The sequence below is a fragment of the Sturnira hondurensis genome, unplaced genomic scaffold (genome assembly GCF_014824575.4).
Source record: "Sturnira hondurensis isolate 20B ecotype Veracruz unplaced genomic scaffold, ASM1482457v3 Scaffold0021795, whole genome shotgun sequence".
Lineage (NCBI taxonomy): Eukaryota > Metazoa > Chordata > Mammalia > Chiroptera > Phyllostomidae > Sturnira > Sturnira hondurensis.
In genome coordinates, this window is record NW_028094426.1 from 3,013,905 (window position 1) to 3,041,615 (window position 27,711).

Here is a 27,711-nt window from a genome sequence, read left to right on the forward strand (position 1 = left end):
AGTTTATATTCTGTGTTTTGAGGGTTTATAGTTTTCATAAAACTTCACATTATGCAAAGATCCCATTCATCGGTTATGTTCATTTAACAGTGAGTTAGCCTAATTAAGAGCTTTACCATATTGCTTAACATTTCTTCCATTTTTCTCTATTGTCTAGTAATCAAGAAAAAGAAATCTGGATGGGTGATAATACTTTTGTTGATTAACTGGCTTTTTATTACGTGCTGCATCTTTGAAATTCACTCAAAAATTTGAAGGAATATAAATTTTACCCCACATATAGAGTTTATGCACATCTTATTGAAAAAAGACTTTTACAGAATAAACAGTGTAGCAACATCAGTGTTGTCCACATAGAAATCAAAATCTTTTCCACTTGGCACTCTCTTTTGTGAGAAAAGTATGAAAATTATGTTAATGTAATTAATGCTTTTATTAAAAATTCTATACATAAACTTTTAAGAATATATTACATATGTTTCAAAGATTATAAATTTAGAAATTAGACATAGCATCTTTTTTGGTCTAAAATTTTAAATATTTATTTATTTTATCAGGTGACGTACCTGCATATGAATTAGGTTGTAGTTTTAGTATATTTAGTATATTTCTAGGTATTTGATCTTTTAAGAGACACAGTTCTCTGTTTAAGATGGAGAGAAACAATAATGGTAAGGAGAAACAAGGAAAATTTGGTATGGCGTGAACCAGGAATTACATTAAAAGTTTTCTTCCAGCCATATTTTATAAGAAAAGGTGTGTATAATTTTTTGAAGAGTTTTGTATTTTTAATACCACTCATGTAATTTTTTTCTCCCCAGAGAACAAATAAAAAGAGTTAAAGACTCTGAAGATGTACCTATGGTCCTAGTAGGAAATAAATGTGACTTGCCTTCTAGAACAGTAGACACAAAACAGGCTCAGGATTTAGCAAGAAGTTATGGAATTCCTTTCATTGAAACATCAGCAAAGACGAGACAGGTAAGTAAAATTGTAATAAATACAAATCTATTTTCTGCAAACCATATCAAGTGATTTTTAATTATAAATCATAGTTTACTAATACATCTCCTAATATCATTTTGGGAGCAGGAAGGCAAGAACATAAATAAATGTATATATGTGAGAACAAAACTGTTACATTATTTAATATAATTTATCAATTTTTCTTTCCATTATATTAACATAGGAAGTAAAGCACTGTTTATTTGGTAAATGTTCCCTTAAGGATATGACAGGGCAGTGCTGCCTAATCCAGGCCATGGTATTACTTTTGGCTTTTAAAGAGAATGTTTTATTGAACATTCTCTTTAACTCAGCACATGTTACACGCAGGACTCAGGAAGTGTGGGAATTTTCTTTTGGCTGCTACATTTATAAAGTGAAAGAACAGGGGAACAAATATTGAATTTCTCTTTCAGAAGTGCCATTAAGAGTCATATGTCATGTTTCTAGATTAAATTTTGTCATATTTGAAGTATTTTACTTAGGTAGAACTTTTTTAAGGAGATGTTTATTCTTGGAGAAAGCCTTCATTGAAGCAAGAGAATGTTTAGAAAATAAATAGAAATTCTCAGTTATTCATTCACTATGTTGTTCTGACAAAAATTAATGCCAGGTTGATCTTGACTTTTGTCTAAAAAAATACCCATATTTTAAAAGTAACTTTTTTCTCTAGGTAAAATAAATAATTTCAGCTTATTATTTATGTATGAAATAAGAGTTTAATGTATAGGAAAAATATAGAAAATAATAAATAAGGATATGACGGAATACAATTTTCATATACTAAGAAATTGGTTAGTTTATTTTTCATACAAGATGAACATTTGTTTTGGAAAATAAACATTAGTTTATTTTCTATACAGATGAACATAGTTACATATAACTGTGAGTCCAGAAAACTGTAATATTAGGAGTTAAGAAAATTGATGAATTCATTACAAGTTAAACTTACAAACACTAGAACTTTCACTGAATTTTGTAGAGGGGTAAAATTTAAAAGTAAGCTATCATTCAGCTAGGGTGTATGTCTATTTCCCTAGTGGAAATGTACTGCTTCCTAGTTGTACAAACTTGGTACACAGTGAAAAAACAGTGAATTCTATTTTAAGTCTTTGTTTTGGGATTAAAAGCTGAATTTCTGTAGTTTGACCATAGTACAAATATCTCATTTTAAAACCTGTTTCATAGGTTAAAGAAAGACTTGACATATATAGCACTTTAGAAAAATTAAGATTTTATTCACATTCATTCCTAGGTCCAGAGGCTGGGAGGAGGTATCATTTTTTTTTCTCTTTTTCTTTTGACTGGTCTTCTCTGACCAGATTCCTTGTTTTCCATTAAGAGAGGAGGTACTCAAAAAACATAATTGTAATATTTATAACTTTCTCTCCCAGCATTTTGTAATGAAAAATTTGCTAATATAGAATTAAAAGAATTTTATTGAAAGCATCTTCAAACCTACTACTTAGATTATACCGTTAACATTTTAACTTGCACTATTTACTATTTGTAACTTTTAAAAAATACTTTTGTAACTACTTAACATTTTATTTTATAAAGAAAAAACCTAAGAGGCTTTGCCTAATGTAAAGGATTGCAAATAGAGCAGTGATCCTCGTACTTTAATGTGTGTGCGAATGAACTGGGCTCATTCAAATCTATATTCTAATTCACTGGGTCTAGGTTGGGACCTGAGATTCTGAGTGTCTGAGCAGGCTCTCAGGTGATGCTGCTTTTGGTAGATGGACCATAGTTGGAGTAGCGAGGCGATAGAAAACAATAAAAGGAAGTCTTGATATTCCCGCAGTGTTGCCCTCCACTTCTCATTTGATGAGCCTAAAAGAGCTGTGTCTTCTTTCCTTGTTCTATGGTTACTGTCTCAGAAGTACTAACTGTTAATTGTTAGTGTTTGACGTTAATGCTTTAATATACCACAGCATTCATAATTAATCAGAAAACTACCTGGTTTCCTTTTAAAATAGGTTTTTAGGTTTTATACGTTTTTGTGGAGGGGTGGTTGGGAAAGATGTATGTAATGTGTATGATATGGAAGTGAATTAAATTTGCTTTGTAGACATTTATGTGGATCATCTAATTAAAATGTTGAGTGATATAAAGGAATACTTCATTTTGTAACCTAAGTGCGCAACTTTTCTTATATTTAAATCCTGTTTTATTGATATACTTATGTAATTTATGTTGCTAAACTATAACTCGATATTTAGTTTCTAATCTTTGATTTTTTTCATTACATAGACTTATTGATTTGCCTTTCAGATTTTTTCATCTTCTGTTGAAATTAATTTGATATTTGCATGCTTTTGGAAGATTTTGTAAAGATTTATTCAAGTACTAATTGTGGAGATTGTAAAATGAAACATTTAAATTTTATAAGTTTTATGTCTCTAGTGTTTTGTGAAAATTTAAGCCCTATTTTCTGCAGAATATTTTGTTACTTGCTAATTTTTATTTGTTATTTGAACAAAATAAATATACACATCCTTGTTGTATTTTATTAACAGCTACTTATTTCATGCCTCAAGTTTTGGTCTTGAGCATGAACCTAAAACACAAACACCAAGAGAATTAATTTGAAGTTAGTAGGAACAGGACATTCATTTAGAGCTTCTCACAAATGTAAGTTAGGGGCTGGCACACTTTCTCTGTTAATGGCCAGATAATAAATACTTTAAGAATTGTGAGCCACAAAGGGTATCCATTGCATTTTTTCCTTATAAACCTTTATACATGCAAAAATCACTTTTAGCCTTTGGGCAGTACAAAAAATAGACTGTGGCTACATTTGGCCTTCCGGTTGTAGTGTACTGATAGCCGATTCTCTGGGGAACTGTACTATTGATTCAACACTAGAAGTTAGGGCAGACTTCTCAACTTAAAATTACTAATGTAAGCCTGTAAAAATTTATAGTAAAACCTTCTGTTCTGTGAAAGGGAACTAGAAGGAGTGGGGGGAGAGAAAATTTCTTGTACTTTTTTAAGATAAGGGTTGCCGAATATATATTTCACCAACTTTAAAAAGCCCTCTACATGGCTAGGATATAATGACTTATATTTACTTACAATCATTTTAGTCCATATCTGAACGGCTAGAGTAATTTTTCTTTTCTGCTAGTGTGTTGTGTGTGGTCCCTATGACCCTGCTTTGTAAAGACTGCTACCTCGTATATGTTTATATAGGCAGTTAGGAATTGCCAGGTTTTCCTGGCTTCCTTGAGCAGTGCGTGGCGGTGTGGGCAAAGGCTGTTGAAACCAAAACCTTGGCACCATGGTAGTCAGCTGTGTGTTTTCCAGCCAGCTAAAATCAAAAGTGGGGAGGTTCAGTAAAGTGGATGACAGAAGCAGAATTCTCTGCGTATCTGCTACTCCTGATTCAGCTGTTTTGCTTTCTGGAGGTCTCAACTTGAGCATTATGTGAAAATTAGTTTTATGAACTGAAAAATTTTGAGTGATTGCATCCTGGCTTTTGTTCTTCATTTCTAGATACCTAAAATTAGTTGTTAAAGACCTCCATTAAAGAAAACTTTTGACCATTTTAACAAACCAAATGGAAGACATTACGTGCCATATTTTTGTTTAATGGTAGTCAAATTTGTGTACCTGAGATCAATATTTTGGACTGTAGCTTTTTATGAGTTAAAAATGGAACAGTTACTGAGCCCCTGCTGTGTACCATACCAAGCCTCCCAGTTAGGGGTATTGCTGCATTTCCATACCTAAGATGGGCTGTATTTGAAAGGTTTCTTGAGAAATTTAGCATTGAAAATTTGCTTTCTAGAATACACCTTGTTCTTCCCATTCCTCTCCCCCAAGAAAGCTAGTATTCTTGCATCTGTCTATAATTAGGGTGTTTGAAGTGTTATTTCCTTGAAAGAATTTGGGAGAATTTTTGCAGATAATAAGCCATTCGGTAGGAACAAATACTGGTACTTGTTTAAAAAGAAATCTCTTAGTGAAAGCATTATAGCCACCAGAATATGAAATGGTGCCGTTAACAGTTCTTTCTCTACTATGGAATGCTCTGTTACCTCAGTCTCACAAGTATGTTTTCAGATAATAGCTGAGCTGAAGGTATCATCAAATAGTTTGATTTTTTAAAATTTACATGTACAGACTTGTATACTTTTGTTCCTAACAAGTATTTTCAGCTGTTCTTAAAGTTTGGTAACTGACATTTGAAAATGAGTGTGTGTGGCAATAAGCTGTATTTTCAGGAATAAATCATTAAGTGCCAGTTAAGAGTTTAGCAACTAGCCACAGTTGGGTATTGAGTACGTTTCAGCTATACTTTATCTTTAAAAATTACCTACAAATTTTGGCATATGAAACCAGTGTTCTGTGCTAGTGCCAGTAGTTTAGGGTATATACACAAGGATAAATAATGTCTGATGTCTCTATGATCTTGAAATGTGTTACCAAAAAATAAGAAATATTAAATCTGAGAAAATATGGTAAATAATTGATTCTTTAAAAAATAATTTAAATTTCCTAGTAATAAAAATTAGTGAAAAGCCACTTCAGAATAACTGTTTCTCACTGTTATTTCAGCCACTGAGGTCCTAATACTGACTATTTTGGTGGTGGGTAGTAGTCTCTTCTTTTTTAATCATTGGCTTCCAATTCTCTCTCTGCATTGCTGGAAAACAAATAAAATATTCTGGTATTGGTGATGGGGATGTGCACACTTATAAAGTAGACTCTTTCAAGCTGATTTTTAAAATAAGTTGCAATCAGTCTTCATTTCTGCTAAATTAATAGAGGACCCAAACCCTGTTTTTCTCCTCTCCTAGCATGTTTTAAGTTCTTCTACACTGACCTTGTAACTTTCTAAAAACAGGAGAAAATCTTGACATTCTTAAAAAATATGAGCTTTTACCTGGTTTGTTTAATTTATACATTTAAATTTCTTTCATTAATTTTCAAATTGAAAGAATTTGTGAAGATTTCAAATGCTAGTTCATGCTTTACATTTTACATGCTATGTGAAAGTCATTTTGATGCCTAAAATTATTTATATTATTGAACATTGATAGTTTCAAATATACCTATTTTTTCAAGGACTTAGGAGTAAAAATAATTTCCTTGAAAATTAATGGTAAATATAAAATGTTAAAATTTTATATGCAGGTACAAGTGGTTATATAATTTAAAGTACCAAAATATTTGATGACTTCAGAAAGTGATTGGGAATTTTTATTTTGCCATGAGCTTAGCTAGCTAGTTGATTTCGTTAAAAATAAAAAACAAATTTTCTTGAGCTACAGTGATTTTGATTTGAGATAGCTGAATAAAAACATATAGTGATATGGATGGCATAAGCAACTTTTGAGATGTACTTTTTTTTAAGATTTTATTTTTTTATTTTTAGAGAGAGGATAAGGGAGATGAAAGAGAAGGAGAGAAACATCCAATGTGAGAGAGAAACATCGACCGGTTTCCTCTCATATGCTCCCAGACAAGGAACTGAACCTGCAACCCAGGCATGCCCAAGTAGGAATCGAACTGGCGACCTTTCGCTGTGAGGGACAGTGCCCAACCAACTGAGCCACACTGGTCAGGGCTTGAGATACACATTTTACTTATAAACAATATATTATTATAATGCCCACTTCTTAACTGAAACTGAGTTTTATGAGTTTAAAGTTTTACTTTAATGGTAAATTACCAAACTCTAGTGAAGGAGCTCTTGATATATTTTTGAGATTTATAAAAAATTAATATACCCTAAAGAATTGAAGTGCCTTTTTTTCTTTTAACTGTTATAAATAAGCAATGTATGAGTGATGACTTCTGCATGCAAAAATTAAGCCTTAGCTGTCAACTTCAGTTAATACTTAAATGGCCAATTCTCTGTGCCTGATTTAATTTAAAAGTACCATACAACTGATATGTGTTAGCTCTTGGGGTGCTGAGAGCATTTGGTCACATTTAGTTCATGGAAAGACTGATGTTACCAATCCCAGAGACTTAAAATATTCTACTCCCCATAGTAATTCATTCATTCCTAAAATTAAAATTTAAAACATTAAGCTTAAAATTTAAAACATAAATGTGCAATAAAATAGGCCAGCTTTCCGAAGCACTTAATTCATTCTTTGAGAAGAATGCACACAGATATTACATCTTTCAAATTAATATGCACTACATGTAGATTATTATTTGTATTTCTTTTTTAGATGTAAGCTTCTACTTTGGTGGTATAGTTTTCTAGACAAACTAGCAGTGCATCAGTTTAACTAAACACTTAGTCCTTTTTGGACTGGGAAAGATATTAAAAACCTTGTTGATCTCCATGTGACCATACACAGTTGTGTTTGACATCATAGCTTTCTCTCCGTGGTCTTATGCAGAAGTCCCTTCTCCATGTTTAGAGTATTTGAATTAAAATCGAAAGTATGAGGCCAGTATAATTGGAGACTGTTCCCAAAATTATTTTTAAAACTTGTAATCAGGATACAGAATACACTGCTACTGTTTTATGTTAAGCAGTTGATAATGTTTAGAATTCTGTGATAAACAGCCCTCATTTATAGCAGTTTTCTTTAAATAATGTAGTTACCCATCTACAAAAGTCCTAGTTTCAGCTCCACTTGTCCATCCTGGAAATGCACTGGACAGTGTTGTTATTGAAGGGAGAACTCAAGATTCCAGTCTCTTCACCTGACTTTTTTCCCCAAGATGTGTATGTGTGTGGGGTTTTGTTTTGTTTTAAAGAACAAAGGTTAAAATCCTTTTTGTGCCACTTTCTCCTCACTTCCCCCTCAGGGTTGCGGGGGGCACAATCAGTGCTACTTCATATAGCATCTGGTCTCCCTAAGTTAAGCAATTTAAGTCTAACTTTAGGTTTTAATTAATTCAATGACTAGCAAAGTAAAATGATTATACTAATACAAGTAACTAAGTTTTTCATCATGTCCTCTCATTGCTAATTTAATTTTTTTAACTTTTAATTCCATTACAAAACTGACTTTAAAGAACAAACCAGGATTCAAGCCATATTTTAAAACTGTTTTAAAAAGAAATTCTCAAGTAAAGCTCATAATTTCAAACTTCTTGCACATGGCTGTCCCAATAAATTATTATTACCAATGAAACAGACTTTAAAGAAGTTGTGTTTTACAATGCAGAGAGTGGAGGATGCTTTTTATACATTGGTGAGAGAGATCCGACAATACAGATTGAAAAAAATCAGCAAAGAAGAAAAGACTCCTGGCTGTGTGAAAATTAAAAAATGCATTGTAATGTAATCTGGTAAGTTCAGCATATTAATTTTGGCAGAAAGCGGATGTCTTTCCAAGGTAACAAAGTAGCAATCACTTTAGAACTACCTAGGTATGGGCTTTTAATTTGAAATACTAAAAGAAACCCCAGAGGGAGGTGGGTTGGGAGAGACAGGTGAAAATGGTGAAGGGAATAAGAGGTAAAAGGAATAATTTTTAAAAATTAAATATCTTAAAAAAGAAATGGGTAGTATGTTTCTATATTTGGTATATTTTTATTTTTATTTTATGGATATTAATTATAATTGAGGCAGTTTTGATGGCTATAGACTAATCTACATTTGTCTTAGGGTCTAGAAAGAAAAATGCTAAGAAACCGTATAGAGTAATAAGGCTGAGTGGCCCAGATCTTAACAATTCTAACTCAGTGGTTGTCAACATCACTTTTTACCCAGGTCAAAAACCTGGGAGTCTTTGTATGACCCCTTCATACTTCTTTTTTACCCCCAGGTGGAGACAGCCTCAAATTTCTATGATGTTACATTCTAACTTTTTCTACATTATCAGTTCAGCCTCTTTGGTTTCTTCCTGGAACTATTAAAACCTCTTACTCGATTTACGTGTTGCTGCCTTCCTTCAGGGTGCAACCAGAGAGATATTCTTAAATATCATTCTCTTATCTTTAAATCCAGTTACTGACTTCCTGTTAACTATGGAATAAAATCTCAAATTTCATAGCATGTTACAGATGGCTCTTAACATCTTCTTACCCTCTCTAGTCTTTGGCCTTAGTTCTAAAAAGTCCTTGAAAATTTTTTTGCCCTTGTAAATGAACACCAGGTTATTTTGCTTATCTTCCCTCTAGGCTTGGCTGTTGCTCTTGTTTGGAATAATAGTATTCTTATCCTCTAGCCTTAATTAACTAACACTCACTCATGATTCTCTAATCTATTCCCTAAGAATCTTTCTTCAATCCCTTAGACTGACTGTAATGCCCTTCTTGTATATTCTCAGTATACTGTTTTTAACCATTACGTACTTACCCTGTTATTTTGAAATAACCTCTTTTATATTTGATTGCTGTACTGTAAAATCTTAGAGAGCCAGAATCATATATTTTTAATTTTTGCATGACCATGGCCTAATGAGGTTCCTGGCACTTAATAGCTGCCCAATTGGATTTTATTGTGTGAAATTTCTCGATTTCTGTTCTTAAATCAACCCATATTAAATTTGGTCTTGCTCAGAAAACATTTTACACTATAGATGCCATAAACTTTATGCCAGAGCTTAAGATTTTGATGTATGTTGTTTGTAATAAATAATGTTCTGTGAGAGACTGTGAGGTAAAATTTTAAGTTATCATTTATTGTGCAGATTAAACTAAAGGTAGGTAGTATTTATTATATGAATTTAAGGTCAGAAATAATGTGGCTCCCAAAAGTATAACATATACATTGGAATAGATTTTGTTCCAAAAGATAGTATGTGGTCCAGTGCTAATCTACACTCAGAAGAGGAAACAAAGCATGACTGGCATTAATTGTTAGAGAAATTAGGAACCCTTGACATTTTTTAGTATCATTATCTAAAGAATATATTAATTTAGAAGGTGTGGTAAAATTTATTGCAATGCATTTTGGAAAGTCAAGCTTCTTAAATTACAGTAGCTGTCACCATTTAAGTGATTATTTAATTTTTAATTAAATTTAATTAAGTTTTAATTTTTATTTTCTCCTTATTATCTTACTATTAGATCAGTTTTTAAAGTAGAACTATTTAGAATAAAATAAGTTTTGTGCTGTAATTTTTATTTAAAGGTGGAATCAGTTACTTTTCTAAAGTACCTCATTTGTGCAAACTGTATTTTCAGTGCCTATGTATTGTGAATGTCAGATAATTGGGCATGATGAATTGAATCCTTGTTTTTTTCAGTGGACATGGATGGCAGGAAAAAAGTGTACTTTGTAATACTTAACATTTTTAATGAAAATATTTTACAAAATTAATTTTACAATGATAGATACCAGTTAGTTTTCTTAGTTCAAAAATGGATGTGTTTAAACAAAATAATTACTGGGGTATTACTTTTGTCTTATATATGTGTGTATGAGAATGACTAGTTCCTATATTAAAAAAAGGCATTTACTGCTTTGTTTTGATTAATTGTAACATTTCTCTAATCCTTGAAATTGTTTAATTTTAGTAAGATTGGATAGAAAGGAAAATTCAGTGCAGTACGGACCTAAAGTACTTGTCAGAATCTTAGGAGATAATGTTCACAGATTTGGGTTTTGTTGTCTCCTAAGTACTTGCATTGTTTTCAACTTAAAATGTGTTCTTCTCAGCTCTGGCTGGTGTAGCTTAGTGGAGTCAGCGAGGGCCTGCAAGCCAAAGGGTTGCTGGTTTGATTAAGGGCACAAGCCTGGATTGTGAGCCAGGTCCTCACTTAGTAGGGGGTGCATGAGAGGCAACCACACATTGGTGTTTTTCTCCCTCTTTCTCCTTCCCTTCCCGTCTCTAAATCTAAATAAATAAAATGATTTTTTAATGTGTTTTCTGTATCCATCCTGTGGCTTTTCTTTTCATCTGCTTTATTATTTTAGTACCTTTGATACTTTTCTTCATTATAAAAGTTGAAAGAGTGTAGACTGCATACGGATATGTGATTAAAGAATTTGTGATGGTTAACTGAGGTGGATTGGATCCTCTCTTAAGTATTCCATTCTAAGTGTTTATGGTTATATATTAGGGGACAGTGAGCTATAAAGTTATTTTTTATATCATTAGAAGTTTTTGCTTTTTATTTGTTAAGATGAGCATGAAGGTTTTGTATATTAAGCTCTGATTATATTGATGATAAATTGTCTTACCATATTCCTCACTACTTTGGGTGAAACAAAACATATATTAGTAATGGTATCACAAAGCAGGGAGCATTCAGTGTGTGCAGCTTGTCAGCTTTATTGGGGAACTTTTAATCATTGGTATTCAAATCAGTAATGCTGGCTTTTATCTTGCTAATATGTGTTTAAATGTGAGCAGACCTCATTATTGTTCTGTTCACTTTTAAAATATTGGTAATACTTTTCGAGTTTTAGATCTGTTGTGAAAATTAGATAAATGTAACTTGAAAATGCCTTCATGTAATTTTGCTACAATTTTGAAATACTAATTTTGGAAGATTTTAGTAATACAACAAGGGAGAAACATCAGTTAAATTTTAAATTATTTTCAAGATAACGTAACAAATGTGTTTATATGAATATCAGCAGAGATGGCCAAAATGAGAAAAAGCCCCAAGGTGATGAGATTTATGCAGGTTCATTTGTTGGGTATTTGTTCCTAGGACTCCCTCTAGTGTCTAGGTTTAAAAATACCAGTATGTTAACAAGCTTTTAAAAATAACTGCTGAGGTGAAGAGATTTTAAAGTATATTGAGGATTACATTTTTCTTTAATTTTTAACATTGTACTTTTATATTTAATTTGCTCTAACAGGGACATGAGAAGAGTTGACATGCATAAATCTTGTATTATTTCAGTATTGCACAGTCAGAGTCTGTCCTGCTACCATATTCAGAGTGCCACTTTCACATTATGAATTGGGTTGAAAATTACTCCTTTTTATAATCACTTTCATCCAATACTGATTTAGATACATTACCTTGATCACAAATAGATGTTGGCCAAATGGATCACAATGACCAAGTGGGTATTCCTTTGAAGATGAAGCATTTGCTTTATATGGCAAACTATTGAATACTTAATATATTAAAAAGAAACTAAAACAATAATAAATAAAAGAGAATGTTCTTTAAATTGGTAAATTACACCGGTATTTAAGTAATTTAGCTCCATTCTTCACAAATCTGAGTATTACATTTCTCAAAGTAGTGTCTTGTGTTGGGGTTACTTTAAATTTCTTACTTAAATGATTGAGTATAATTGAAACCAATGCCTAACCCACCTGTATATAATATTTGAAACACTAGAAGTATATTCAAATACTGTTCAGTACTTGGTAATTATCTAAGGCTAATGATTTTAAATAAGTATTAAAACAACACAAATGTTATTGTATTTTTGAAATAGTTTATACTTGTATGGCTTAATATCTAATATTTAGGAACTCAGGGATAATTAAGTATAAATATATATTCACACACATGGCGTATGGATTTTGGTTAACAAGGTGTGTCAACATGTAAAAAAATTGGTAGCAAATTAAGTTCTGAGAAAATGTCATTTGTGAAGCTTACGTAAGATTCTGTGCCATTACTTTTCATTGCCTTTGGGTAAAGTCAGTGTTCCCTATAATATTGACAAAAATATTCATGAAGAAGACATTAAAGAAGCATAAAAGTGTGATAAATATTTACTTGCCTAAAGAAAAATGTAGTGTCCTTATTCTTTCTCAGTATTGATGTTTCCATTAGTTTATCTGTATACCTCAAATCATCAAATATATTCACATTTTAATACTTGTTATATGTTTCAGGGTGTTGATGATGCCTTCTATACATTAGTTCGAGAAATTCGAAAACATAAAGAAAAGATGAGCAAAGATGGTAAAAAGAAGAAAAAGAAGTCAAAGACAAAGTGTATAATTATGTAAATACAATTTGTACTTTTTTCTTAAGGCATACTTAAGTGGTAATTTTTGTACATTACACTAAATTATTAGCATTTGTTCTAGCATTACCTAACTTTCTTTCTGCTCCATCCAAACTGTTAGCTTTTATCCTGAATGCTTCTTTTAAAATGACAGTGGAAACTTTTTTTCCTTTAAGTGCCAGTATTCCCTGAGTTTTGGTTTTTGAACTAGCAATGCCTGTGAAAAAGAAATTGAATACCTGAGATTTATTTCTTGGGTTTTTGGTGCATGCTGTTGATTACTTCCTATTTTTCTTACCAGTTGTGAACTTTGGTGTGAAACAAATTAATGAAGCTTTTGAATCCTCCCCATTCTGTTTTATCTAATCACATATATGCTAATTATAACTTCAGTTGAGATTTCACTATGGTTTTACAGAAACATTGAGGGAACATGAATTTCTGAGCTTCCTGTAGGTTCTTCTTGTAGGCGTCATGTTCTCTAGTTTCAGGCACCCCTAATGAATGTAAATTGACACTGTTCATAAAGCTTTTCTTCCTCTTTCCACTGATATTTGTTATAGTCATGTTCTCCCAAATATTATATTTTTTCTATAAAAGGAAAAAATGGAAAAAAAGGGCAATGGAAAATTATTAAAAGGCCATTTACTTTCCATATGAGAAAAATTCCTATAATACTCTGAATAGCTTTTTCTGTTAATGGAGATCTGGTATGTAATGAGAATTATAGCAACCATTTGTGGGCTATATTTACATGCTACTAAATTTTTGTAATAACTTAAAACATTTTAACATGTGTAAAAATTCTCATAGGAATTAAATGTAGTACCATGTGTCAGATTGCTGTTTCCTAGAGTAACTTTAAACCTTTTCTTGAACTTCAGTCTTTAAAAATAGTTTTAATTCTGGTATTAAAGATTATTTGAGCCACTTAGCTTAGTAGGTGTTAAAAAAAACCAAGTTGAAGTCCTGTGTGAACCCGTGAGCTTCATTGTGAGTTTCACAGTGTGGAGAGCATCCCGATGGTCTTCCTGTGTTGTCAAGCATTGGCTGGTCCAAAACGGGAACTGGGAGAGGTTTGGCTAGCTCAGCAAGATACATTCTCACTGTGTGGTGGTTCTGCTTACACATCAAGAATATCACTTAAAAAAAAACTTTTTTAATAAATTATTTTAAATGAGATTTTGGGGGTGGGGATGGGGAAGACTAGTTTTTTTAAACAAAGGGAAGAGTTTCAGAGTCTCTAGTATTGGCTAGTTCTCTTAACATGGCTAAAGTAATATTTCATAAAATTTTCCAAATCTGGTCCATATTTGAAGACTATCTAATGCTTAAAACTAGCTAAATTAACAAAATTATTTTAGTACATTTAAAATGTTCCTTATTTTAAGATATTTGAAGTGAGAAGGTATGTTGATGTGAAAATAATCAATCAGTGGACTAGGGGGAAAGCGACTTTAGATTCTGGTGTCTTTACAACTCCAATTTTGGGCAAATCACTTACCCATTTCTTTATGTTAAAATAAGTCATCTCAAGGCTATAGCTAGCATTACAATTACATGATTTACATTCAGTTTACATAAAAATATGCCTCTTTGTCAATCTCAGCACAATCTATAAGTTCTTACCCGTGTTACCATCTTCAGTGCCAGTCTTAGGCAAAATTGTACAAGAGGTGAAGTTTATTTTTGAATATTCTTTCTCAATATTTAACACCCTTCTCCCATATAAGTGTCATCTTGCCAGCCTACCCTTCTGTATGACCCACGACTTGATGCTTTTCCTTTTAATATGTCTAATTCCCCTACATTCAAGATTTATGCTGCTTTAGTAATCTCCTTGAAGACTTCCCATCAAGTCACATCAAAATGCCCTACATCTTCCTCCCTTCCTCGGTTCAACATGACCTGACAGATACTACCATGAGATTGGACCTAACGGCTAATTTTGAGGTGGTGGCTGTAGCAATTTAACCTTGATCTTTTGAATATTATCTGTTTGCTGCCTGGTCCGTTAGTGACCATGTAGGAATTTTCATATCTTCTGCGAGTAGACAGAACCCTATCCAGTGGAAGAAGAATTTAATAAGGGTAGTGCTGAAAAATTTCCTTAGATAATTTATAATTAGGACTAGCCCTAGTAACAGTGACATACTGCATTGTTTTAATAATTAAAAGCTTACAAGGAAAAATACTTTAAAATTTAATTCATAAAGCTTACCTTTTAGCATGGTTTATTAATTCCACATACTTGAGTGCCCACTAAATGCCAGGCACTACACAAGGCACTGGAGATACTGTGGTAAAGGGGACTTACCCCCTTTCCCAAAGTAGTAGTGCGCATATTCTCAAGTGGTCTGATACCCTCCTGAGGCATTTGGCACATGACCCAGGGATAACATAATGCGTATTTTAGTTTTGGAAGGAAGAGAGTTGGTCTCTTTAAGGTTTCTTCCATTTCTGGAGTAATTATTTTGCTCTGATTCCATTGTAACTGGTTAATCAAGCTTCTTTATATAAATTACTTTTATTTCATTGTTTTAAAGGAGGAAACTTGATTATATATTTTTTATTTGGCATAATTATGTGATTCTATTGGGACAATTACAGTATACATTAAGTTGTATGACATAATAATATTAAAATTCCCAAGTGTATAATATTCTGGTTGGTCTCTTTGTGTAAGTAATTAAAATGGACTTTTAAAATTAAATATTGAATTCTAAAAGTTATGTTTATCTAAGTAGGAATAAACAGATGCCTGAACTAATTTACAGAAAAGGAACTTTCTTTGTAGAAATCATTATGATTTCTGAAATGCTTTGCTAAACTACAGACTTACAGAATATCATCTTGATGGTAGGTGGGATGTTAAGACTTATATTGAACCTCTTCTTGTTTCTCTCCAAGAGAAAGAAGTGCCAGACTTTAAGAACAGCAGCGCATAATTGAGGGAATTTTAGGACTCTTGCATTTTTGACATAGCTGGACAATTTTTTTAAAGCAGTGGTAATTATCCTTTATCATATGAATTTTAAATGATTTGACAAAAGGTTGTTTTTATAGAGACTTTAAAAGGGGAGAGATGATTCTAGAAGTAACGTAAATATTATTTAATTATTACAGCCTTAAAGATAAAAATCCTTGTTGAAATTGAAAAAGTGCTAAATGACATAGTCTTAGACATTAACATGTTTGTGGAACAATGTAGAAGTCTGTAGTATAATTCGAGTGGATACTCCCAGTTAGGAATTCTAGGCTCTATTTTAACTGAGTCACACTGCATAGGAATTTAGAACCTAACTTTCGTAGATTATCAAAAACTTTTGCCACCTGCACAATTTTGTCCTAGTATATAATATAAAGAAATCTTGTGAGGCATGTTAAGTTGCAGTTTGCACAAATTCATCTCATTTGTATTCCAGTGATTTTTTTCTCCTAGTCATTTTTTTCTAAACAATATATACACAGGTTTTTTTGTTGGCAATAAAAACTGTCATTTACATTTGTCAAAAAGTAATTTCTTGATAATTATGTGCTAATGGTTTTTAAAAACCTATCAGTTACTATAAAACTGAATTTATATTTAATAACTTCGTGTTAATATTGGGTAGCATGAAATCTGTTTTGATAAATTCAACAGCATACAACTGGTAGCTGCAAATTCTTTCAGAAAATGAAAATTACTTTCTAGAGATATATTCTCATCAGTTCTTAAAACACAGTCATAATTAGATTAATACTTGTTTTAGTTTAATAGTTTTAAGTGCCTGTTTGGGATGATGCTAGGTAATTTAGATGAATTTAGGAAAAACAGTTATTACCTACAGAAATGTGGGTTACAGAGGGTCCACCTCTCCATAGAGCTAAATGGGTTGTGTAATATTTTATCCAAAAGTTTCCAGTTCCACTGTCTTGTGTTTTCATGTTGAAAATACTTTTGCATTTTTCCTTTGAGTGCCAATTTCTTACTAGTACTATTTCTTAATGTAACATGTTTACCTGGAATGTATTTTAACTATTTTTGTATAGTGTAAACTGAAACATGCACATTTTGTACATTGTGCTTTTTTGGTGAGGCATACGCAGTGTGATCCAGTTTGTTTTCCATCATTTGGTTGCGCTGACCTAGGAATGTTGGTCATATCAAACATTACATTTAAGAATGACCACTCTTTTCATTAAAATTAACTTTTAAATGTTTATAGGAGTATGTGCTGTGAAGTGATCTGAAATTTGTAATATTTTTGTCATGAACTGTACTGCTCCTAATTATTGTAATGTAATAAAAAGTTACAGTGTCTATGACAGTGTGTATTTCTTCACAGAAATTTGAAACATTTGCCCCACAATTGACATGGAGTCATTTATAAGCCACTGACACTGTATAGTGTACTAGTAAATCTTTTTTTTGCAGCTTGTAAGTTAGAAATATTCTTTATTTATGAAAGGTGCTGTGAACATTATGTAAAGGTTTAAGTGTTTGCATAAGCTTAAGACCATCTTAGGTTTAAGTCCATTGCCATGTCAACTCATTTAGAAGTATGTACAAAACAGATCTTCCTTGCCCTGGCTGGTGTAGCTCAGTGGATTGAGCGCGGGTCTGCGAACCACACGATCGGAGTTCAATTCCCAGTCACGGCACATGCCTGGGTTGTGGGCCAGTTCCCAGCGGGGGACTCATGAGAGGCAACCATACATTGATATTTCTCTCCTTCTCTCCTTCCCTTCTTCTCTAAAGGTAAACAAATAAAATCTTAAAAAAAAACATCTGCCTTTATGACAAAAAATAACAATATTTATTACTTTTTATCAAAGAAGGTAATTCATACACAACAGGTAAAATTTGTTTTAAGGCCCAAAGGCAGCTAGCAGCAAAACAATGGAAATATTGAACATGTATGTATGAAATGCCAATTGCTGGCGGGCTATTTCACGATCATAAGTAATCTACATATATATTATTATTTCTCTAACTGCACTAAAATCATGACCAGAGGCTATCTGATTTGTAGTGAACCTTCCTAATGTACAAAATGGAGTCAAAAATAAGGTGCTTCTTCAAAACTTAAGAGAATAGTGTTCAAGAAATTATTTTGCCTAGTTACATGTGAATTAAATGGCATTGTCAGTAAAATGGAGAAATGTGTTGAATAATTGGCAAAAAACTATTAAGTTAAAAACTATTTTAAGTACATTATTTTTTCATTTGAAATTAGGTGCTCATTAATTTATAATTCATAGTTGGCAACATTATGTAGCTAAGTTTCTACTTTAGTATAAAATTGCATAAAGAATTGCTGATAAAACTCAGTATGAATAGAAGTTGAAACCCGTTTTTAGTTCAGTAGGGCAGCTTAAGTATTTTTTACATGATGTGTATATGTTGCCATTTTAAGTTAGAATTATTTTTATGTTTGTTATACCTAAAGAGATGACACTGGTTTTCAGCCAAATCATAGTAATGATCAGTTAGTGTCTTTGGTATCTGAGTAATAGCGTTGTTTCATAGCTCTGTATTTCCTAAGGAAATACAAGGCTTCTAGCTCTTTCATTACAAATTCGCCCCGTCCAATAAGTTCTTTGATCTTCTCTGGATCCTTCACATCTTTGTTTTTAAGGAAAGCATTCTTCAGACGCCTTTTAAAATAGTCTGCTCCTTTTGGATACTCTCGTCCAAGGTACAGCAGCTTAAAAAAGAAAGATGGTATACTTCTAAACAGTCCATGTCGTATAATAATATTTATAAAATTGGCAACATAATTACTTACATTCTTATAAAGATTCAGTACTTCCCCTCGTAAAGTATTGGCCATTTTCATTATCGTGGATAATAAACCACTTTTATGCACAGCATACCTAAAGAAAAGAAAAGTTTCTTTGCAAATAACTATTGTAGTTAAAAAGGAAGCAAAGGAAGATTTTACATTTTGGGAAAAATGCTAACCTTTTTTTTCTATCACATTAATACTTTGAGCACTTTTATGTTCCAGGTATGGGGATACAGCTGTGAACACCGGTCAGATAAGATACCTGTTCTCACAGAACTCACATCTCCTGAGGGAGAAATAAGCAAATTTCCTTGTCATCAAAGGAAGGCTATTCTGCCTGGTCAAGTCTAGCAGGGTGCTATCTTAAGAAAGGCTAAAAAGGAGAAACGAGGTCTGAGTCAACCAGGCCCACGATAATGGCAGATGGGCAAGAAGGTAGGTGGTGAAGAGGCCAAGTAAACAACCCAAGAGGGGTTCCATGAGCAGGCAACATTCAGTGGGATTTTACTGTCTTATGTGTGATTCGTTGGTGCTCCATCGCAGACAGCTCCTTAAATGCACCACGACAAACTAAACATAGAAAACAATTCATAATACTTGTTATAATTGTGGGGATTAAATCATAACATTCCTAACATAAGCAGGCCCAAAGTAAATGTGATTTACAACCTCCTTCAAAATTCTCTAATTCCCATTTTTCCAGTGACCTACAAAAACATTTTTATACTTCATGGTCCTCATTAACATAATTTTTCTTTTGAAATAATTTCATTCTTGCAACATACTACTAGTATTTTTTCCTGAACTATTTGAGAAGTTGCTAACATGCTGTCTGTTCCACCTGAATACTTTGCAGAGCCATCCAACAGAAATATGAGCCACCTACATAATTTTACATTTTCTAGTAGTCCATATTAAAAAATAAAATGTGAAATAATTTTAATAACATTTTTATATTTAAAATACTATTTCAATGTGCCATGCAAACTACATTTTAGTGCTTATAAGTACCCGTGACTTAGCTGCTACCACACTGGATAGCACAGCCTTGGAGTGCATTTTCCATGAACAAGGGCATTTTCCTACAGAATGATAAAACCACCAGCATCAGGAAGTTAACATTGCTACGTTACTCCTGTCTGATCCACAGCCTCTTCATGTTCTTGCAATTGCTTTAAAGGCGCCCTTTATGTTTTATAGCAAAAGGGTCAAATCCAAAATGGCATGTTGCCCATTTATTTTGATGTTAATTTATGGCCAGACTCGGGCTGTGTAGTTTGGGCAAAAATAATACAGGATGGTTTGTTCATTTTGCTGTATTCTATCAGGTGGACACAATTCCAGTTTGTTACAGTTGATACTAATTTTGATCATTAAGGTGGTGTTTGGATTATCCACTGTAATGTTACTCTTATTTTTTCCCTTGGAAGTATTTTGTGGGAAGTACTTTGAGACTACATATATGTATTCCTTAAAAAGCCTTTCATCTTGCAAAAACACATTAAAAATAACAGGGCTTATGGGGAAAATCGGTTTGGGACAGACCACGCAAATCCTATGCAACTAAACAACTACTAAACAGAAAGTAGTACCTGGAGAGCTAATTTGGATCACTTGGAGTGCTCTGAGCCTAGCTGCAGACTCATGGAGATGTTTAAGATGCTCAAAACTAATAGAGTAGCGTGGGAATGGGAGCCAGGCTGGAGACTAGGCAGGGATCAAAAACAGGAGGAAATCTTCGATAGTGATGGGTGTTTATCATGATTGTGGTGATGGTTTCATAAGTGTGTGTGTATGCCAGATTTATCAAATTGTGTTTATAATTTAAATAAGTGTAGTTTATGTCAGTTCCTCAGTAATAGTTTTAAAATGCTAAGACTATGATTGGGAGATGCTGGGCTACACATGGCAGTAGGCAGCCATTAGTGGTCAGGGTAGGTGATTCAATCTGCCACCAGTGAGTTGAATAACATGGGGTATTCCTCTCTGGGGAAGGAGCCCTGAGTGTGAGCACTAAGTGAAGACTTTTTTTTCTTGCTGAAGTTCATAAATCACATAGGAGTCAACATCCATGTTGAAACTTGTATAGTCTCCTTTTTTACAAGTTTATGAGCTAATGCACATGACAAGCAAACGATGTAGCAGAACAAGTTCTTTTCCTTTGAGCTCATAGATGTTAGCTTGCTTTCCGTTTTGTTATTTTCCTCCAAGTTACTATCTTTCTGCTTGCCGTTGCAGCATCATTTCTGAGCTTTCTTCCAAAGACTGGCAAACCTTTTCTGTACTCTTAGAAGTGAAAGACCACCCCAGTCCAGAGACTAGTACTATTTTGCCCACATATAAGCCTCCAGTCTTCTGTGGGAGTGACAGGGTGCAGTCACTTACAAGTGTTGCTTAAATAGCTTTTACTTAATCCTCTTCATTTTTCATTTCCAGTTTCAGTAGCCTTCTTTCAGTGCCTTTTGCAAATAATGCAGTATAAATTGAGATTTAATGGTGTGCTAAGTCACATTCGCCTGTTCTGCAGCTTCTTATTGTCATCTCTCTCATTTTTCCAACTTATTTTTATGTCTCTTTCCTGAAAATTTAGTGGCATTTTGGGGGAGGGGGGAATGAACTTAGATGGGTGTATTTATCCCATTATCTTAATACCTAATTTCACTTTATAAACCACCTTGTTTGGCTGAGAGCCATTTTCCAAATACAATTTAATTTTACTGAAGAATGACTCTTAAGACCTATGTGCTTTTAGGGTTCTAAAATGGCTGCAGAGTAGCTGGAAGCTCCATCCACTTGCTCCCACCCCGGTCAGGTCTTGCAGCTAAACCACAGAGCAGTCAACTCAAAAATCTGGCTGAGTGTGGATCAGAGCATGTGTGACTGAGTACGAGCGTGGGAGTGCCTGTCCACCTACAAGAGCACTCGGCGGGGCAGGTGGCCCAGGCTCTCCTGGTAGAGCCGCCATCTACTGCTGCCCCACTACCACCCAGCCCTACGCTTCTGGCTCACAGGTTTGGAGCAGCAGCCCTTTTGTGGAATTGTCAATGTCCTCCTCAGGAAGAAGCTGCCAGAATGACTGCCTGAGCACGCAGACTTGTCTCTGTGATTTCTGCGTCTGCCAGGCTTGGCCGCTGGAAGCCAGGACCTGGGGGACTGTGGTACTTGCTCTGGAGGGGGCTGTGGCTTCCCCAGCCCCAGGCACCTCTGGAACCTCAAACAGGACAGAGTGTCACTGAGGAGGATGCGGATCAGCTGAGGAGCTGGGAGCACCAGGGGCAGAGACCAAGGCTGAGACTGGAGGGAATGGTGTGAGCACCTGGCCACCGTCCTGTGTTATAGTTTTGCTGGACTCTTCCCTTTCCTCTCTCACCCCATCAGGGCGATATGACACTTAAAAGAAGATGATGCACACAGAATATATTCTGTTGATTTGGGAGAGGCAGGGAGAGGTGTCGGTATGAGACAGGAGTTGATGGGTAGCCTCCTGTATGTGCCCAGACTGGGGATCCAACCCACCCCATACACACCCTCTCAAAGCAGAGATTTAGGGGTTGAGCCCCTTAGCAGATGGGGGAAAGTTCCCACCAAGGAATGAGCCAATGGAAAACCAGGTCCCAAATAAACAGAAGAGTCCACATAACCTACAAAAGGACATTCCTAGAGCACCCAGATCAGGAGATCAAGGAGTCTGCACCATGGGAAGACTGCTCTGGGAAGAGAGAAAAATGGCTGGAGATAAGCTCATCTTTTCCCTCCCTTAAATGGCAAAGCGTAGGTTGTGTGTTTGCAGCTACTCACCTTGAGCCCCAGTGAAGGGAGGGTGGCACAGACTGGAGTGGGAGGCATGGGGAGAGTCCTGGGGGAGCTCTTGTTGAGAAGAGCCAGCCGCTCCCAGGGGCCAATCAAATACCTTCCCCTGTGGGATACACTCCCCCACCCTGTGGAAATCCCCTCGCCACAACCTCTGAGACCCTGTTTGCTGCACTTAGCAACTTTTTTTCCCTTTTAGTAGTTTTACTCTGTCTTGGTGTTCTGCTTTGTTTTTTTCTTTTCTCCAATTCTGCATCTCAACCCTTGCTGAGGCGACAGCAGAATAAACAGACTGGCGGTTGGGTGCAGTCAACACACACACTATCATGGAAAACAGACTGGTGCCTCCCCCTCACAGGAGAGCCACAGAAGCACCACAGAAGCACCCTCCTGGTATCTGGCAGACCCAAAATCTGCGCTCTGTAAACCTGCTGACTACAGGGAAATAATCCCAGCCAGACTCAGATTAATGGCCTGGGGGAGGAGGAACAAACCCACCACCTTCCCTAAAGTCTGAAAGGCACCTGCCACGGGAGATCCAGGAATCACAGCCCCATTTCCGCCAGAAGCCCTCTCAGAAACAGTCGGTCTGCAACTAGGTTAAGATTGACAGCAGGCAGGCAGGCAGAACGGTTCCCGTGGTGACTTGGGACATTTGCTGACACCCCTGGACCCAGTGCTGATAAAAGCCAACTTTGCAGAGCATTTTTGGCCCACCCTGGGAACAGCCGAGCCTGGAGGAATCAGCCACAAACTGTGACTCACCAGTATCTTCAAAAAGACAGCTGAGAGCTGAACGTGGACAGCACCTGTACTTAATTGCCTTATGTCAGATTCAGGGGAGAAACCAGAAGGCAAGATCTAAACTGTGCTGAGACAAACACTCTTGGCTCTTTTCCCATTATCTTAGCTATTTTCTTTTTTCATAGCTGTTTTATTTATTTTTTATCTATTTTTTTCTTTTAATTTTGGTGCTCTAATTTTTCTTTCACATCTCCTACTCTTTTCATTACTCCACTGTTCCCTTCTCTCCTTTTATTATTTTTTTCTGTGCTCCTTTTCCCCATTTTTCTTCTTTCAATTCATTACGAATAGTAGATCTCTTCCCATTTCTCCTCATAATCACTTTTCTTTGTTCCTCTCCTATTCTTTTTCCTTTTCCCCTTTACTACTCCATTTCTCTTCCTGCTTTCACGATTTCTTGCTCTCTTGTTGTTGACATTAGTGTAGTGATCTGGAGCGGTTGCTTGTTCTGGTGCTGATTTTGTGTTGTTTTGCTTTTTCTGCCAACAGCATACAACACATGGTGGAGGATGGGCCTCATAGCCAGGTGGAGGGCAGTTCCCACCAGTGGATGGGCAAATAGCAGTCAGGACCTAAACACAACAGGAGAGTCCACTTAACCCACACAGAGAATATCCCTAGAGCACACATTCAGGAGATCAAGGAGGCCACGCCACTGGGGCCCACAGGACTCCTAACATGCTAGGCCACTCCCCAAGACAGCGAGCCAAAGCAAGTTGATCTAATACATAGAAACGAACACAAAGAGACGAGTAAAGTGGGGAGACAAAGAAACAACATCCAAGTGGAAGAAAAGGAGCAATCTCCAGAAAAAGCTAAGTGAAATCGAGGCAAGCAATTTATCAGATATAGAGTTCAAAATAATAGTTATAAAGATGCAATTCCTATTAAAATACCAAGGGGATATTTCACAGATCTAGAAGAAATACTTAAAAAAATTATATGGGACCAAAAAAGATCCCAAATAGTCTCAGCAGTCTTGAGAAAGAAGAATAAACTTGAAGGGATCACAGTACCTGATATCAAACTATACTACAAGGCCACTGTAATAATAAAAAAAAGTCTGGTATTGGCAGAAGAACAGGCATATACATCAGTGGCACAGGACAGAGAGCCCAGAAACAAACTCATGTCTCTGTGGTCAATTAATATTAGACAAAGGGGGCATGAACATACAATGGAGTAAAAATAGCCTTTCCATGTCTCTGGTTCTGAGCAAAACAGAATCAGAGACATGGACAGAGGGAACAGACCAACAGCTGTCAGAGGAAAGGGGAAGGAGGGAAGGGTGGAAAGAAGGGGAAGGGATAGTCAAAGAACATGTATGAATGGACATGGACAACAGTGTGGGAATTGGCTGTGTGAGTGGGGGTTGGGTTGGCTGGAGGAGGGCAAAGGGGAGAAAATTGGGACAACTGTAAAAGTATAAACAAGAATAAAAATAAGTAAAATTAAATTCAGCAAAATGAAAAGAAAAACATGTGCTTTTAAAATTTGAACCAAATCTACATGGATGTAATTTTGAATTGTAAATTATAGCCTGTTTCATTCCTGGGAAAAAGAATAGTTTTATTTAATTCACAGCTTGTAAATTTCTGCAAGCTTTTATAGATGTGGCTTAAATTGTACTTTTTAGCTGCTGTTCTTTTTACAAATTATGCGTAACACAGGATTTTCTTGGCAAAAAAAGTAGCCAGATGTGGCTAAGGTAAATTTGTCCCATTCATTGATATATTAATGTAAGCAAATTAAGGCAGTTAATCTTTATTAGTGTACACTGACATTCAGCCATTTAAGTTTATTTTAGGCTTTGGGAGAAATAAGTCTCCTTGGCTTTGCCATTGTTGAACAGTTCAAGTGCAGCCAGGACCTGGGACTGCTCCTTAACTGTGCATGAAATCATGGAGGTTTCTCTTCTTTGTAAAGAGTCAAATGAGTTAGGGACAGAAAGAAGTCCCCCATCATTCTGAGAATGTGGGTGTGTGTGGTAGGAAAGGGGTGGGAGGAACAATCCCCAATGATGGCTTTTTGTCTAGTGACCGCTAAAAAGTGAAGACTCAACTTCAGTCCTGAGTTAACTAAGAACTGTCATTTTACTAGGGATTATGGCACTCAAAGCTGTTGTTAATCACTCTTCCCCATAACGTTCAGATGGCAATCAAAGCTGAAAGAAAACTGGCAAAGAAAGGCAATGTAATGTTATTATTTATTGGGTTCTAATAGACTTGACTCAAACAGAGGAAGCACATTTCCCCAAACTAGTCAAACCTAAAAGGCTTCACACAAAAACTTACTCCAACACACTTGCCAGCACCAAAGGATATGTAATTGGAGAGGTAGGGAGCAAGAGATTTTGCCTCCAAAGGCTGGTATGATCTAATCATACCTGGAAGCCAGATCATATAAGTGAGTTGACAGGAGATGGTTATCCATGTTCAGAACAGGTAGATACACCTGTCTGAAGGTAAAGAGGAGAGAACAGGGCCTTCTTACTCTTTACACAGCTTGCAAGAGAAGTACTGGAGAAGCAAACTCACCGGCATAATCTCTTGTAGCAGTGACTCCCAGAACACACCCCAACCAGCCTGTTCTATCACATCCATACCAATTCCTCCTCCCAGAAGAGGGAGAGCTTGGGCACGTCCTTTCCCCAAGATGCCCACCATTTAAAGGTAATTCAGAACTAATACCTGCTTTCCCCCATGAATCCTAGTTCAGTGGACTGAGGTTTTATACCATAAACAATATTTTAGTTGAAAAATAATTTTAAAAAAAAAGCTTACTTCCATACCATTGGCGTCAGACCTATACGAAGTCAACATTAACACGTTTACCTAGCCACCAGAGATTTGGAGGTGGGATGTAATAAACATTCCACAACCTGGATTTGTTACAATAGGGATAATAACACTGTAACCCACAAAGACTAGCTCAGTAATATTTATTAATAATACATTTAATCAATGACGTTGGGATAGAGCATTGGGATAGAACGATTAGAATTCAGAGATGAGAAATGGTGCCAATAATTTTAAAGTATTTCCTGTCATGTTATGCTAAAACAGGGTTTTGGGTCCTAAAATCATGGAGAAATCAATGAGGCTTTGAAAGGAGCTTAATATCTTACATTACTAATTTCTTCTAGTTTTATGTTGGTCTAAGTTACCAGTGTTTCTTCACTTGGGGAGGAGACAAATTCTGAAGGTTGTGTTCCTGGTAATCACAATTTTTTATCTTGGGCAAATAACCTGATGAGCCTTGCTGGGCCTCAGAGACCGTCAACGGTTAAGAAATAACTTTGCCCAGGAATTGCTTCAAGTCCTTTCCAGTTCTTATTTACAGCGGCTCTGAGAATAACGGGCATATTCTAAAAGGCACAGGAACTAAAAGGCACCATGTGCAAGGAGAAGAGTCCGAAGGTCACTCATATAAAAATAACCAACCCACGTGGAGCCAATTTACTTCTTTATCTAAATTGCCAGTTGAGCCCGTCACCCCACTGGCAGCCAACCCGGGTCATTACTGGACCCAATCGCGTAGCTGGGGTGGTCCCTTTCCTTCTGGAAACCCTCGCAAAGATTCTCCGCACTCTAGGGAAACAATGGGGGAGAGCCTGTCAATGTCAGAAGACGCTCAGAATCCCTTTCCCACACACGGAGAATATCCTCGCCCAGAGACTTCTTCACCGTCTACAGATCCCAGGGTCCGCAAAACGGAACGAAACACCCCGGTAGCGTCACTCACGCACTTTCCCGCACGCCACAGCCGGAAAAACTTCAGATAGCTTCCACTCTTCAGTCGGTCTAGTAACAAGCAGGGCGGGCGAGGGATAGAAACCTGCCAGGGGAGGGGCGTGGCGCCATCCGGAAAAACCCAGCGCGACTGCGCAGACCAGTTTCGGAGGGTGTTGGTTTCATGCAGACCCGGGGCGTGAGTGGGTGGAGCTTGTCGTCCAGACAACCCAAGAGCGTCGGTTCACACGGCTCAGCTTGACTTTTGCAGACAGACCACCGAGGTCGTGCTTCGTTCAGCATGGTGAGCAGGGAAAGAGGGGGATTCGGGTGTAGGAGCGAACATTGAATCTCCTTCACCAGTGTTAAATGATGTAATAAGAACCTATTTTAGAGGGGAACGGGTCTGTTTAGTAAAGAAGCCACACCCCTGTTGGGGGAAAGGTCTTCCCCAGACTTGTGGCCTCCGCGTCCAATATCCGGCGGACAGGTCAGATGATGTCCTAATCTCTCACTGTGGCTAAATTTAAAAATTAGTCTCAACTTAGTGGAAATAGTTTTTTTTTTATTCAAGGTACTCAGCCTGCTTGAATTTATTAAGTATGATAAAGCGTCTCGTTTTTTTCTGCACTCAGCTGTCTTCTCCAAGAACGCAAGCCAATCTGTACCTGTGAAATAATTTGTTTTCCTATTTTTCTTAAATATGATTTCCACCTCTGTGATTAAAATCAGAGGA

General features: G+C 35.7%; 2 protein-coding genes across 7 annotated transcripts in view; one reads left to right on the top strand and one right to left on the bottom strand.

The window, feature by feature from the left end:
• KRAS (KRAS proto-oncogene, GTPase) overlaps window positions 1-17,164 on the top strand; it is a 49,420-nt gene extending 32,256 nt beyond the window's left edge. For 3 of the 4 annotated variants that reach the window (XM_037034008.1, XM_037034010.1, XM_037034007.1), the window contains exons 4-6: window positions 822-981; window positions 8,151-8,274; window positions 12,744-12,820. In XM_037034008.1, coding sequence (XP_036889903.1) covers window positions 822-981; window positions 8,151-8,270 — 280 coding nt within the window. In that variant the 3' untranslated portion in view covers window positions 8,271-8,274; window positions 12,744-12,820. Of the gene's footprint in view, window positions 1-821; window positions 982-8,150; window positions 8,275-12,743 lie in introns of all 4 variants that reach the window. The other variant, XM_037034009.1, reaches the window with a different exon arrangement.
• Window positions 17,165-18,207: 1,043 nt separating this feature from the next.
• ETFRF1 (electron transfer flavoprotein regulatory factor 1) lies at window positions 18,208-27,118 on the bottom strand. Of its 3 annotated transcripts, none has more exons than XM_037033917.1 (3): window positions 26,993-27,118; window positions 18,631-18,718; window positions 18,208-18,549 (listed from the first exon to the last, which is right to left on the bottom strand). In XM_037033917.1, the coding sequence occupies exons 2-3, from the start codon at window positions 18,679-18,681 to the stop codon at window positions 18,328-18,330; spliced, it is 273 nt and encodes a 90-aa protein (XP_036889812.1). In that variant the 5' UTR covers window positions 18,682-18,718; window positions 26,993-27,118; the 3' UTR covers window positions 18,208-18,327. The 3 variants fall into 3 exon arrangements, with proteins under 3 accessions (XP_036889812.1, XP_036889811.1, XP_036889813.1); XM_037033916.1 differs by having other exon boundaries at window positions 26,989-27,118; XM_037033918.1 differs by lacking the exon at window positions 26,993-27,118 and adding an exon at window positions 26,931-26,974.
• Between the last annotated feature and the right edge of the window lie 593 nt (window positions 27,119-27,711).